Source organism: Aquila chrysaetos, chromosome 4 (genome assembly GCF_900496995.4).
Source record: "Aquila chrysaetos chrysaetos chromosome 4, bAquChr1.4, whole genome shotgun sequence".
NCBI classification, from domain to species: Eukaryota; Metazoa; Chordata; class Aves; order Accipitriformes; family Accipitridae; genus Aquila; species Aquila chrysaetos.
The window spans coordinates 47,961,428-47,975,603 of record NC_044007.1 but is presented as its reverse complement, the minus strand read 5'-3'; the positions used below and the strand labels follow the sequence as shown (position 1 = coordinate 47,975,603).

Genomic DNA, 14,176 nt, shown 5'->3' with positions numbered 1-14,176 from the left:
AAATATATCAGCACCAGAAGTCTCCTCTCGTTTTACTTTGCAATTCAGGATTGCTTTATTAATCAACGCAAGATGCATTCATTGAACTGGATTAATCCTGCATAAGTAATTTTGAAATTTCCTGCTGAAGTTATTTTTCATTTCTGGGAACAAATCATTTATTTGGATTTTCATATATCAGGATCACAGAGATTTGCCACAGTCAGATTTTAATTTTAGTTACATCTGAGCTGGCTTATATATTAGGGCACATAGTTTTGCATGAGAGCATCTTCTCAAATCTGTAATTGGTGTGGAACACTGACATGCACAGAATACATCTGACAAGGTCCAGAGAGTTAGGTTCAGTTTCGCTGATCAACATCTATGCTGCAGATTAACTGAATCTTTTATGGCATTACAAGCCCTCCAGAATTCATTAGTGTACTTTCCCTTCCCGCTAACCACTCTGACCTCCAGCGCTGCCATCTCTGCTTCCTTAGTCTGGACCTGAGAGGCTGAAACACTGACTCTTTCCTGCTGCCGCACTAACAACAGAAACGAGAATGTGTATCTTGAACTGCTCAGGAGTGTGTATGTTAGCAATTACTGTCTTGGCCTCTTTAGCACTGTTTGGGATTTCTGTCTCCTTTGTCTGTACCCGGAAAGCTCTGAAACATGGTCTGTCCCTTAAAAACAAGAGAACTAGAGTACTATATTGGCGGTGATCATAATACAATACAAACCGGTATATATAATGAGGTTTGGCATGGGTTTTTCTCCGCAATTGGCTCACAGATGCAGCTGACAGAGTAAATCATTGTATTAAAAGCAGGAAAGGGAACAAACATGTGAAGGAAAGCCATGCCAGCTTTTGGGAGGTGGGTGCACAGTACCTTTGAAGACAGTGCTATAATCAATGAAAAACGTATTTCTGAAACGCCATCTTTGCCCTCTTTAAAGGCATGCACATGGGTTGCAAGACAGCAGCAATCCAGCCTTCTCATGCTTCTTGGGCAGCGGATGGGACCACAGCTCAGGACCAGGGAAATAGCTCCATTCACTGCTCTGTTGTTTTCCAGGCCCAGCTCTGCAAAAGTACCCAGGCAAGTTTGTCATGCTGAGGACAAAGAAGAGAAGATTAATGTTTGGCAGGAAGGACAGCAGGGAAGGAGAACGGAAGAACAGTCCAGGTATCAAGCTCCCAAAGATGACTCTCATCTGTGAATCAGAAATGGAGAAGATGCTTCCCTCCAGCCCAGCGGGGACCGGGACTTGCGATACATCTGCTCTTCCTCTGCTTCTCACCACCAGCGGCAGCTCTTCTCCCTTGCCACACGTGGCTGTAGTTGGGTGCTTGCCACAGCCCAGGCACCCCAGAGAGGTGCTGCTGGGCATCCCTGTCATGATTTTTGTTGTACTGAAGTCCGTGCATTGAAAGCTTGAAGGCTGCAACACCTAAGTACTCTGCTGATTTGATCCTTCTGCTTGACAGCTAGACCATTGTAAATGACTAGCTGAAGAAAATAGGAGCGGTACCATCACCAAGTGCTTATTTAGTTTCATGTTTATTTCATGTCCTCTTTTATGGCATTTTCTCGTGTTTCTCTTCTGCTCTTTGTATCGCCTCTCCTGTCATTTCTTTCCAGGCTTTCTCTGATGTGTGCTTCTCAGAAACCACCTTTGCCTTCCTTATTACTCCAACCCTTACTTTCTCTGTGCCCTTGATCCACAAGAACTTCCCACTTTCTCCTCTTGCAGGCTCTTTTCTTCTATTTTTTCCTTTCATTCTTACCTCTTCTTTCTCACTTCATTCCGTTCCTTTCTAAATCTTATCTCTGCCCACTGCTTCCAGCTTCTCCTCTTCCTTCTTCTCCCACATTACTTTGAAAAAAAATGCATAAATCTCTTCCCTTCTCTTCTGAAATAAACTCATTAACGAGACAGTCCTATTCATCGTGCTACCTTACTGTAGTTGCTGCTGGCTCACCTTCCTCATAAAAGGTTTGAACAGGACTGGTCCCCGCTCGTTAGACCCAACTCTTTCATTGTGCCTCAGCCACCGCTCAGTACAGCTCACACTCGCTGCAACAAGCACAGGGGTCAGGGACTGCCTTTTTGTTTGCTCAGTGCATCCACGTGGTTTGCATAGGAAGGTTCTGGTCCCTGACAAAGGTTGGTAGGCATGAATAAATAATACATGTAGCATAGTAACTGGTATTGATAATGATTCTGCTTCCTAGTAAAACCCCTGCCTTCACCTCGTCTTCTCAGTCTGGCAACTCCTCCGCTGCTCACCCGTGCCAGCACTTCCCCTCCAAGAACAGAAATACTCATAGTTAGAAGGGTCAATCACCACTGAAGGGACATTTTGAAGAGGGAAGAAATTCCCACAACTAACATTAAATTCCCCAAAGCAAGACTGCATTTAACGAAGCGGTGTCCTTTTCACTTATCTTACCGTGGGACAGAGGAACGGGCAGAGCAGCGCAAGGCAGAGGCATTTCACAGGCGTCCCATCGCATCCGTAGGCTTCTGAGGTCAGACCCTGCCCGCGGGCACGCAGGTCGGGCTTTCCCTGCTGGAAGCACAGGCCAGGCACGTGCGCGCAGGGGAACACTCTGACTCACTACATTTTACTGCGTCACTGAGTTTACAAGCACTGAGTAATGACACTTGGCGAACAATGAGGCTGTTATGTACGGCCACAAAATAAAAGAAGTTTACGCATCTACATGATAAAAAAAGTTCCAAAGAATTTAATGTAGATATTATTTATACATACACTTTATAAGTAGGAATATGGCAGACAGTTGAATTAGTACATAAAGTTTTATTTAAAGTTTCCCCCCTACAAGCAAGCTTCATTTACACAGTCTAGTACTGTACAAAATTTACATTCTTTGTGTGACTTATTCAGTTAGCACTTTCCTTGGTCATGCCTTCCTGAAAGATAGAAAGATTTACATACAGTCCTCATAAATCTTTAAATTATCTTGGTAAAAAAAAGAACCACTTAAAAGGACAACAAATATCCTTTAAAAATGGTACATTTTAGTAGAGACAGGTGACAGTCAGTGTTTAATGGCAGACCTTATCCTGATCTTAAATGTCATTCAAGGTTTCCTCATTTAGTATCTTAACAGTTTCCTTTTTATATATATTTATATTTATAGACTTTCAACAGGAAAGGAAAAAAAAAGTCATGATTGCACCAAATATATTGTACAAGGGATCCCTTGGATCTGAACAATATAAATAAATACAAAACCAACTAAGATTGCACTATATAGTAGAAATGGATTGAGATTTCAGGATATACACTCCACCTTTATGAGTTCCTTAGTGATGCTCACTGGAAAACTCCCCAACGGCACATTCAAATATTAGCATCTTCAGATAATTATTTTGTTTAAACAATTTTTTTCCAGGCGTGCAGCTACAGCCTTTACTGCATTACTCCAATTTTACAACTATGTAATTCTGCTGCAAGGAAGGGAGTTGCACTGCAATAAAACTGGACTGATGCCAGAAAGAAACAGTCCCATGGTATTTGCTCTCCATTGTTTATATTGCTCTCAAGCATCAATATATAGTGTAATTTCTGTGTACATTTGCCCTTTTTCTATTTTGCAAAGCAAATAATGAATTCTTTCTCCCATCTATTGCCTCTGAGGCAGAAACCAACCTCAAGTAGTTGCCTGCTCCTTGCTTAATGCAGTAGCATTAAGTCCTATTGTGAAAGATCTGCAGGCTTGAAAATGCAGGATCTGGGTCTCCTTTACCTTTTATCTGGTGCAGCTAGTTACAACTAGGCAAATTAAAGGCCAGATTCTTAGCTGACATAAAACAAAGTACATCCATTGGCTTCAATGGAGCAATGTCAGTTTATACCAGCGAAGAGGATGGTCCTGAGGGTAATGGATGCAGCATCAGTAAACCACAATGGAAGAATTATGCATATACTTTACTGACGTGTAGATGATTATGTTAACTGCAAGGTGGTGAAGAATCAGGCTTAGATTTTGTCCTGCAAAGCCAGGACAGAAAGACATAAGCTTAAAGCACAGCCAGCCTGATTTGTGCAAGCAACTATGAATTTATGAAGCGAGTCCTAAATGCTCCTGGTCCCATGTGGTAACATTCCGAATTCGCTTTGCAATGAGTAGTTACACAAGCTCTAAGGCAGTGGAAAGTCTAGCCTCGTATTACTTTAGATCAATAGTAAAAATCTTTCAGAGTACATTTTAAGATCGACCACACAGGAGTATTTTAACTACTTACCAGTGTCTCTCCAAAATTGTGCACAATCATTATAGAGTCCAAAGTAATACATTTATAGTTAAATGCAGTCTTTCTGTCTCTGGAGGCAACTAGCATGGATGCTCCTAACTAACAGGTTAGTGAAAAGTAAGTAAGTAAGTAAGGGTTCTGGTGCTTTGTTAAGTGGTCATAGAAATAACTTTATGAACCCAGAATTTAAGGTGTAGCACCAAATTTCTGTTATAATAATGTAAAAACAGTCATTCCATGTAATTTCAGTGAAATGACTCTGACTTTACACAAGTGTGATTAGAAGAATTTGATCCTAATCCCTAAGCTGCTATTCCAAGAAGTGCTCTGTAAAGCATGGCTTTCATTGTAGTCTGCTTTCCGCTGCACTTACACACGGGGACTTTGAAGGCAGAGTGTTATTAGTTGCCAAACTGTGCAAAAACTGAATGATATTTCTTTACCTTTTATAATCTTCTGATGCTGTGTTGCTTGCAGAGCATGTGAAGTAGCTGTAGGTTAGGATTACAGAGGAGGAGACAATTCTGCAATGCAGTGTGAGCTTTTCACTATCTGAATTCTGAAGCATTCATGAAAACAACATCCTCATGACTTCAACACAGATCACATGCAGGTAGATACAATGCACAATACTGATCTTGTCTCTTCAGGCTGTATTTGAACAGTTAGCCTTCATTTTTTTTAAAGTTAAATTTGATGTGAGGAATATCTCTGCAGCAGGAAAAAGTTAAAATCAGTCTGAAATGGCAGTCTGTCAGTATGTAATGTTCGGTGTGTTTTAGCTACTTGCTTCATAAGACACCGGCATCTATCTGAGATGGGACAACACTTGATTTTTGTTTTCTTTCAGTTTGCTCCTAAAGCATAAATACGGAATAAGGGGTCAATTATGGTAGCTTTGTTTTAACAGGAATCCTGTTCTAATAAAATATTTACGTCACCCGTCATTATTGTCCCAAATGCAATCAGTGTTCGTGTCAGTGCTCCTTGACCATCATTTGTTGTACGGTACGCAGGCTGGCAATATGACAGTTGAACAAGCAGGTCCTGCAAGTGGCTCAGCAACATCTCCTTCTAGTTCTGTCCAAGTCCCTTTCTCAGGACTATAGCAAATAGTAGAAGATTTGTAGGCTCCCTGTAGTAGAACAAAAGGACATATTAAATGTGGCTTTGGTAAAACCCAAGTCAAACATTAGCCTTAAAGATGCCTGAAAGTGACTCATGGTTTTGAGCTCTAATTTAGGAGCCCTTCAAGAGGTTTGGTTTTCATATGGGCTGAGCACCCAGCCTCTGCAAATTAGGCTCCTTTACAAGTGCTTTATAAGCAGAGCTATAAGCATATAGTCCCATCAATCACTTTTGCCAAATTTCATCTGTTTTTTATATTACTCCGTATCAGTGAATATGGTCTGATAAGAACTCATCTAAATAGAAAAGCACAAAGGTGAAAAAATACTCCATGTTCTCCACAAGTTGAAAACCAAACCAAAACCTGCCCCTGCACCTACTTCATCCCTCATCTCCTCTCTGCCCCATCTGAGTAATATAGACTGGCTGTGAGAACTCAGAAGGAATGGAAGGGTCATTGCAGAAAGCAGGTACACACCATACTCCAGCTGTAGCCTCCGACAAGGTAAATACTGTCGTCAAGGACTGCGCAGCCAGGGCCACTGCGACCCTCCAAAATAGGAGTCTGGAGGATATTCCACTGGTCACCTTTTGGATCATAGCATTCCACAAGCATTACATCGAGATGGGAGAAACCTGGATAAGGGCATTGAGAAAAGAGAATGTGCATTATGACATACTGTTTTATTTGTTTTACTGTTAAATTTACTAAATTACAGCTACAATTACATTATTACAATTATAACATCATTGTTACACTTTCTCCTAGAAAATACTGCCATATACATTCAAGCCATCTTCTGTAATGTTAACGTCTCATTATTTCAGTTCAAATAAATCTGTTGAAAGCTTTTACCATTACTTCTACAGTTTTCTACAAATCACAAGTACATATAAAACCTGAACAGATCAGAAGGTAATATTCAGTAATAACCTATCAATGATGCAAGCAGATTCAAGCAATATTCCTCCTCATCTATCAGTGCTAACGCGAGTTTGAACATGTAGGAAAAGACTGTCCTGGCAGCCTTTCTCAAAAGTCAGCAGATCTGATCTATTCAAAAATCAACAGATTAAGTCTTGCTCAGAAATCAATGTCTAGTGAGCCAAGGTAGAGCTTAGACAACTTATGCCACTTGGTTCCAGAGGGACAAAGGTGCTTAGCACGATGGATGTGATGTTCAGGACCAGTTTCAATTTTCAAGCTGATTTAAGGTGTACCCTAAGCACGCAGCTGTGATGTGACAAAGTCTTTAAGGTGTCAGAAAACGTAACCAAAAAACCCGGTGGTCCCATCTTTCCGTGACAGACCAAAAAAGGCTCCATGCAACTGCTGCTTTCTAATCACCAAAGGGCAGACGGGTGTCAGCTCAAGACTCCCAAGCTGTATCAGTTAGTATCAATTAAGCGAGCTGAACACAGACATAGGAGTCCTGGTTCCTGCTCCAACATTTAGGCATTTTTCTATCTCAAACTACCTTCTTTATCAGAGCACCGCAGTAAAATTATGGCTTTCTTAATATGCTGGGATGCTTTACTTGACACTACTCTCTTCTCCATCAAGGTATGACAGAAAACAGGAGTTAGATTTTCTGGAAAAGCGCATTTGGTGATATTGGTACTTCACAATGATGCTGCTTGTAGGAGTATTATTTATGTCAGGAATGAATCGCTATGATGAAATAATTTTTCGTTGCTGTAAAGTTTTCAAGGGGCCATAGAAAGGCCACCGCAGCGTGCCCAGAATCTGTCAAAAGCTCTGTAATAAACTGCGGTACGCACATGACTAGCTGTGATGTGGTAAATGCACTGCTAACACTAGTATACAGATCCAGCTTCACAAAGGAGGGCTTTGCCATGGAACCCTGCTATTCCCCCCCGGTGGAGAATTTGTAGCATTTCATCTGCACTTCAGTCCCCTCCCTCCTCCCTTTCCTTGCAGTTCCTCCTTTTGTTTCACTGTACGGAAGAAACCAGTTTTCCAAAAAGCCTTTCTATCAGACAGCCGCGGCTTTCCAGAAGCCTGGATGTTAAATACCTCTCACAACAGCGAGCAATTCATACGTAACAAAAGCACCTAGGGCAACAGTTGTAGAGGCAAAAATGCAATGTTTATTAGAAGTTCCTTCTTTCCCAGAGGATGGCAGGTGAAACGGTGGAAAAAAAGCAGAAGGCAGGATGGAAGCAATTCAAGGCTATGCAAACCAAAGCATGTGCTTTAGCTATAGGAGGGCTGTGACACGTTAACTTTTACTTTTGTAGGAGAAAAAGCCAACACTGTGGAGCTCTGCAACCTCTACAAAATTTGCAGGTGCACGTGTGCAGGCAGCTTTTACCCCCTTCACCCTGTCAGGTCCAGTCCAGGAACACCCATCACAACTGGGGGTGGGAAGCGGAGGCACAACAGCCCTGCACCTGGCTGCAGGGGTTTATGCACCAGTACTATTTACCAGGAAAAATCTACATCTGAGACTTTGTCCGCTACATGCTCCACAAACACTCAGATCTTCAAAAGCAGCATGTGGCTTCAGTCTCACTGGGGCTCGGGTGCCAGAGTCACTGAGGCACATGGCCTGGTGTTACTGGCAGTTAACATCACTTTCTCTTTCGCATTACAAACTTCCCTTTTGTTGTTGTGAAGCTTTTTTTTTTTTAAGCAAGAAATGAGAAAGAAGAAAAAAATGTTAATATAAACTGTCAAATATTGTCATGGGACAAAGGAGCAGGAGCTGTGCTTTTTGTATAAGTGGCTGGATTAAGCAGAATCTCTTTAGCAGTAATAGCAATGGCATGTAGGTATTAAGACAAAAATACCAGATGCCTAAGCAGTAGTTATTTTAATATGAGACCTTTTCAAAAGATGAAAACAAGAGACCTCTAAAAAGAATTATAATTAACAAGCTACATTTAATACTAAAAAGGGATCTAAAGAGCCTAGTCCTAATATTTAATGGCTGGAGGTTTTTCTTCCTCTTAATTAAATCAGAAGCTTGTTTTTGTGTGTTGCTCTGAATAAAGCTCTCTCTAACTGCACATTTTGGAAAATGATTTACAGAGGAAAATATTGCTGATACTTTCGGGTCAAAGAATAATCTGTTTGTTTCATTGAATTCTTGGTAATGACAAATTGTCCATGCCTTTGAGTAATGGAAGCTCCCATTTTTATTATCTAAAGCATTCATTACTCATATATTTAATGTACTGTTATAATTTTAAAATAATTTGCATAAAATGTTTTTAAAATTGCTGGCTCAAGTGTCCTGTTAAATTGTGTTGCCTGTTTTTTCATGTATTTAACAATGACTGTCTAACAAAAATATTCTTTATCAGGAGATGGGGCACACTGAAATGCTTTTTCGCTGTTAAAAATGTGACCTTTCAAATGGTTTCCTCCAATTGCATACAGTCGATCATTCATTACAGCCAAAGTGTGGATAGCTCGCTTTGTGTTCATGTCCTGTTTTCGGGCCCAGACATCCATCACGGGGTCATAGCAGTACAGCCAGGGGACATATTCTCCATTGTGAACACCTCCTGCAAAGTAAATGTACTTCTGTTAATTAATGTAAATAAAGACATTGCGCTGCAGCAGGAATTTAGCTCTATGTTTTTGGGTTCTGGGTTTTTATTTTTTGGTGGTCATTTTAGGTTGTTTTTTTGTTATATATTGTTGAACTATAAAAGACACTGGCCTGAAATATATATCTTGCCATTGTGAACGGCTCCTGCATGGGCTGCCAAAGGTTGCGGTAACGAAGACACGTAACGCCACTCGTTTGTCTCTAGATTGTAGCACTCCACGCTGGACAAGTAGCCAGTTTCGTTTCTTCCACCGATTACATACAAATTCTTGTCAAGGCGACAGGCATAGAAACTAGCTCTCCTGGAGGACAGGGCAGAACAAAACAAAACAAGCCAACAACAAACCAATTAGCCATGTCAACCCTTTTTTTTCCTCTCCAGCTGACGCCCTGAACTAAGATAGCTGCTCCTTCAAATGCTACTTCAGAGAGAAGTGTCCAGGAGCTTCACAGGCCTACAGCTACCCTAGAGACTGTGGCTGCTTGGCTAATCAAATACATGCTCCACATCAAATAAATACTTCATTTTTGGTGTCAAAACAATTAAGCACACATAAACCTGGCAGAAAATACCCCTTTTCAAAGCTGTTTGTTGCTTTTTCATACCCGTGAAAGATAAAAAAGTGCTCATTAATGTTTGGGGCATTACCTTGTAAGGGATATAACAACTCGGTAAGACAAAGTGAAAAATGAGGTAGGTAATGTAACAATAATGAATTATCTTGACATTCACTTTCTTTATGGTCCTTCAAGGGTCATTGTTCCCAATTTACTAAGAGAACCACATCATCAAAATTTTTGTTCAATTATCCTTTTTTTTTCTTCTTTCTGCAGTACTGCAAATAGAACAACTTTCCTTACACTAGGTACAATATTGCATTTCCATCCTTTAACTCAGAAGAGGTCTGTCTCCAGCTAACTGAGAAAAGTTTTAGCCACCTGTCCGCTTTCACATGCAACTCAGGTAAGCAAGAAAAGAATTTTTCTGGCCAGGACTGCTAGGTATATATTAGTTCATCTTCCTCGTGCCTCCAAAATTAACGGTGAGTGCCTGTTGCTGAAGTAAAAATAGAGCAGTAGACAGGTTTGAGAGACCCAGTTTGGTGTAATCCACTTTCAGGGAAAGCTCCCTGGCTTATTCAGCAGCGGGAAGGTTTGCTAGCGTAGTAGGCCTTTAATTTTAAGCTGCAATGATATGAGAAAGAAAATTGCAAAAGAGCACAGCTAGGCTAGGATGAAGACCTGTACAAAACATTGAATGACAAGAATTGTCAGTGCCAAAGCTAAAATTTCCTCTGGGTGAAACCGGAGTGGCGCGGGAGCCCACAGACAAGCAGGCAGGTCAGGCACGGCAAGGTCTAGCCCTGACAGCTCCTGCAAAGCAGGCACGCTGGAGTGTGTCTGCAGCTCACCAAACCCTGCTCCATGGCTGACACAATCCGCTCCGGTTCCTGCCCAGGCACCCGAATTTGAATCTGGGAGTGGCTGTATATTGCACTCCTGAATCGCATGGTGAATGTTGGGGGCTTGACGGTCACCTGCACCATCAAGGGCTCGATCCTGCAGACAGCTGCAAAGCATTCGGGATGAGTGGTGGTCCACATACAGAGCACACCACCTTGCAATGAACAGCTCTGGTATGTCCCAACTCCTCCCCGAGCTTCCCTGTAGTCATGCCATGACCAGGTGAGCTAGCAAAGCCTGGTGTGCCATGTCTCTAACCTGCCATCTGGCCAGGCATGTGTTCAGGAGCATTTCCTTCAGTGAAGGCAGGAAAAAGATCTCTTTCCTTTACACAGCTGTCTATTTTCACAAAATTTGTAGTATGCTTTAACATTTTGGAGAAATTTCCCTCTTTGTTAAATGTGGCTGAGACTGGCTGGTGGTTTCTAAGTTGGAGGAGAGGTCAGGCAGACACGAAGAGACAGCCACGGAAACAGCAAGTCTGGCTGGGCATGCAGGGAGCAGATCTGACACGGTGCTGCCTGTTTCTGGCCTTACTTTTTGGATTCGGTGCACACCTGACAGGCCTCCTCACCAGCCAGGGTCACTGAGCACCTCCTGTCTACCTCTTTGCTTTCACCTTGCCTGCACATGGGCAACTTGGACAGCATGGGCCCGCACCCCTTGTTGAGTGGGAGTGGGACCACCACCACAGGGATAAGGCTACTGAAAAAAAAGATGCGAACAGGAGGACAGGAATACTGCTAAGTGCTTCCAGCTCAGCTGACGAATTAAATAAGACCATTTAATTTATCTGTCAATGGGCAGATAGAAGCTGATGGCATATATTGCTCTGCATGGTCGGGCAGCAAATTGTGCATCTATGTTTTTACCCTGATTTTCTATGGAAACAAAGCTTATTTGATTACCCTGTACGTGTACCCATGTCTGCTTGAGTGTTGTCTCCTCAACAAAAACCTGCTGGCTGATTTCACTCTAATTTGACAGAGAGGGTATAGGCGTTACAGGCAATCAAGTGCCTATATGCTTCCCGAGAATATGTGACAGGCCAGAGGCAAGACAGCCCGTAGCAGCCCCAAAAGTAGGAAAAGCTGCAGAGGTCACATGTTATTAGACATCAGAGAGCCTGCATGGGCAGGCACTCTTTCTCCAACCCTCCTGTGTCTGGCAGCCGCAAGGCACAAGCCCACAGGGTGCCTGTCGTCGATGCTTGTGGTGCTCACGCATCCGCTCGTCTGTCCTCTCACACCTCCTCTGACAAACCTGTTAACGCACTGCTCTCAGTGTGGTTTTTTTAGTTCAGGTTTAATAAACAGAGGTAGGTACAACTGGCAGGCATTCTCTTAACTAGGATTTCACTGACATTATCCTGTATGTGTACTCCTGGTTTCATCCACACAGTGTCACTATAAGGAGCAAAAATAAAAGCGTCAGCATGCTTCACTCTTCTGCTTGGACGTGAATATTCACTCAGTAGCTCCTGTCACAAACATTTTAAGCTTTCTGTTTTTTTACTTTTCAATGATACAGTGTGTAAGGGGCATGCTGTTAAGTGATGGCTTTTTAAACTGCTGTAAAATATGATTCAGATTAAAATACAATACAGCAATCTTTGCACAACTTTTCCCGTAAAACCAGGAAGACGCTATCCATTCTAATCAGATAACTGGAATGCACCTCAGGATCTGTATATGGACAATAAGACAATTATTTTGTTGTTTTCTTCAGGACTTGCAAGTACTCAACTGTCACTGGTCTCTGAAATGCTTTTCCTTCACATCCCTTCACTCAATAATCAACCCAACTAACTTCTTCTCATAAGTACACACACATAAAAGGGAAGAATTTCTTTCCAATTTCCATAGATGATGAATTTATGCCCTGAAACAAGAAATACAACAACCAATCTGAGGTTTAAAACCACTAATGCTCTTAGTGATCATTGCAATATCTGGACCCGATTTCAGAGTCACTTTTAGACTGTATGGTTTGCCTTTTAAAAACTAAAGTCATCTTAATAAGGGTTAACATCACTATTATTAAAGTCAAAGGCTAAAATAAAATGTGAAATTGTTTTATCTCTTTTTCTGCGTCTTCTTTTCTCAGTTCACTCAGCCTCAGAGAGGACACTGACCGTCACACTTCCACTTGTGCTTCTTCAGGCCCTGGTACAATGCCATGGCTTTTGCTGGTCTTTAAACAAAAACTTTTTACTTGGAATGTAAGAAAAAAGATGTTTTAAATGTTACTGTCCCACACACCTTGTCCAGCTCTGGGCTGAGCTGGCAAGATGCAACAGTACTGACTGAGGTGTCCACCTGAGGCTCATGCCACAAGTTCAGATACGTCTGCTACAAAGACCACTGCTTTAGCAGGCCTGTTAGTCTAACTGAACTGCTCTCCAAAAAGCATCCCGTTGTTATTGCATTGTCAGGCCGATGTGTATTTCAAAGGCTTATGAGTCATTTGCTGCTTCTCTAAACAACACACGCCCGAAAATAGTACATACTTTTCAATAGCATGTATTTTTGAGATGTTCAAAATGAAAAGAAACCAAACTTGGCTTTAAAGAAAATAAACTGACGGCTCTGAATCCATAATGGGATTAGGCTTTTCTTTATAGCTCATACAGTAAAATCAATCAGATATAGATTTTAGCATATGAGATAAAAGTTTACTCATCAAATATTTCAGACAGATTTTCAACTTGAGAACATACTGCCTGTGAATGAGACCCACATTTACCTGGCAGTCATTCCAAAGGAGCTATTATAGTCTATCCAGCCAATTATTCTCAGACTAAAATTCCTAAGTAGGTTTTGACTTGATGGACCATAATGACTCAGAAAAACCCATTAAACAGTCTGTCTTGTCAATGGTGCCTGCATTATGCCAGCAGAGACAGGGCGTGACCCTGTACTCCTAGGGGGGAAAAAATAGCCTGTTGACTTTAATGGGAACTTTATCTGAGTAAAGAAGCTGGGAAAGGAAACTGCGTAAAAGCTCTCTCTTGTTTGTATGATCTTCTAAAAACTGGGCCAGACCCTACCTCTAAAGGCTGCAACAACTCTGAGGAAATCATTAGGGATGAGCAAATAAACCATTAAAAACATTTTAGAAAGTGATTTGAAAATCCCCGTTTTCCAACAATAGCCCCAATGCTTAGGAGCCTTTAAAGAAAAATAATGGGCAAGCCTATGAGTTATGTCTCCTGAATGGAAGAGGTGACAATTAACGTTGTCATAGTAAAGCCCCTTGCAGTAGGAACTATGTGTGAGTGGACCATTACATTTAAATAACACTGTAAGGAGCTGAGATGCTAATACATTACAGTTTATTACCGGGCAGCTGCTAAACAATCACAATGCGCAGCAGAGTTTCTGACTCTTGGCTGAAGGCGGCAGCTTCCACCAGAGCACAAGGTAAGTCATATTCTGCACCTGCGATTATAAACTGAATTTCTAGTGAAACGCAACTGACCACAGTGGAGGTGGAAAAACTCCTACTGCCTGCTTTCTCTGACCCTCAACTACCTAATTCTGCCTTCTGAGCTTTGTCAGCCAAATAAACGCAACCGTTCAGCCAGCCGCACACGCCCCTCAGGAGTTTTGCTTGCAGATACGCAGAGGGACTAATTAGGACACAGATTAGGCTCCACAGAAGAGCTTCAGGTTCCGTACAAACACCAGTCAGCCTCCCGGTTCACTGAGGATGACCTGCACGGCGATGCG

The 14,176-nt window shown here is 41.9% G+C and overlaps 1 protein-coding gene across 1 annotated transcript in view; it reads right to left on the bottom strand.

Annotated features, from left to right (window-relative positions):
• Positions 1–2,714: 2,714 nt before the first annotated feature.
• Positions 2,715–14,176, bottom strand: part of KLHL14 (kelch like family member 14) — a 67,811-nt gene continuing 56,349 nt past the window's right edge. The window contains 4 exon segments of the mRNA XM_030012696.2: positions 2,715–5,407; positions 5,879–6,036; positions 8,776–8,934; positions 9,093–9,283. Coding sequence (XP_029868556.1) covers positions 5,267–5,407; positions 5,879–6,036; positions 8,776–8,934; positions 9,093–9,283 — 649 coding nt within the window. The 3' untranslated portion in view covers positions 2,715–5,266.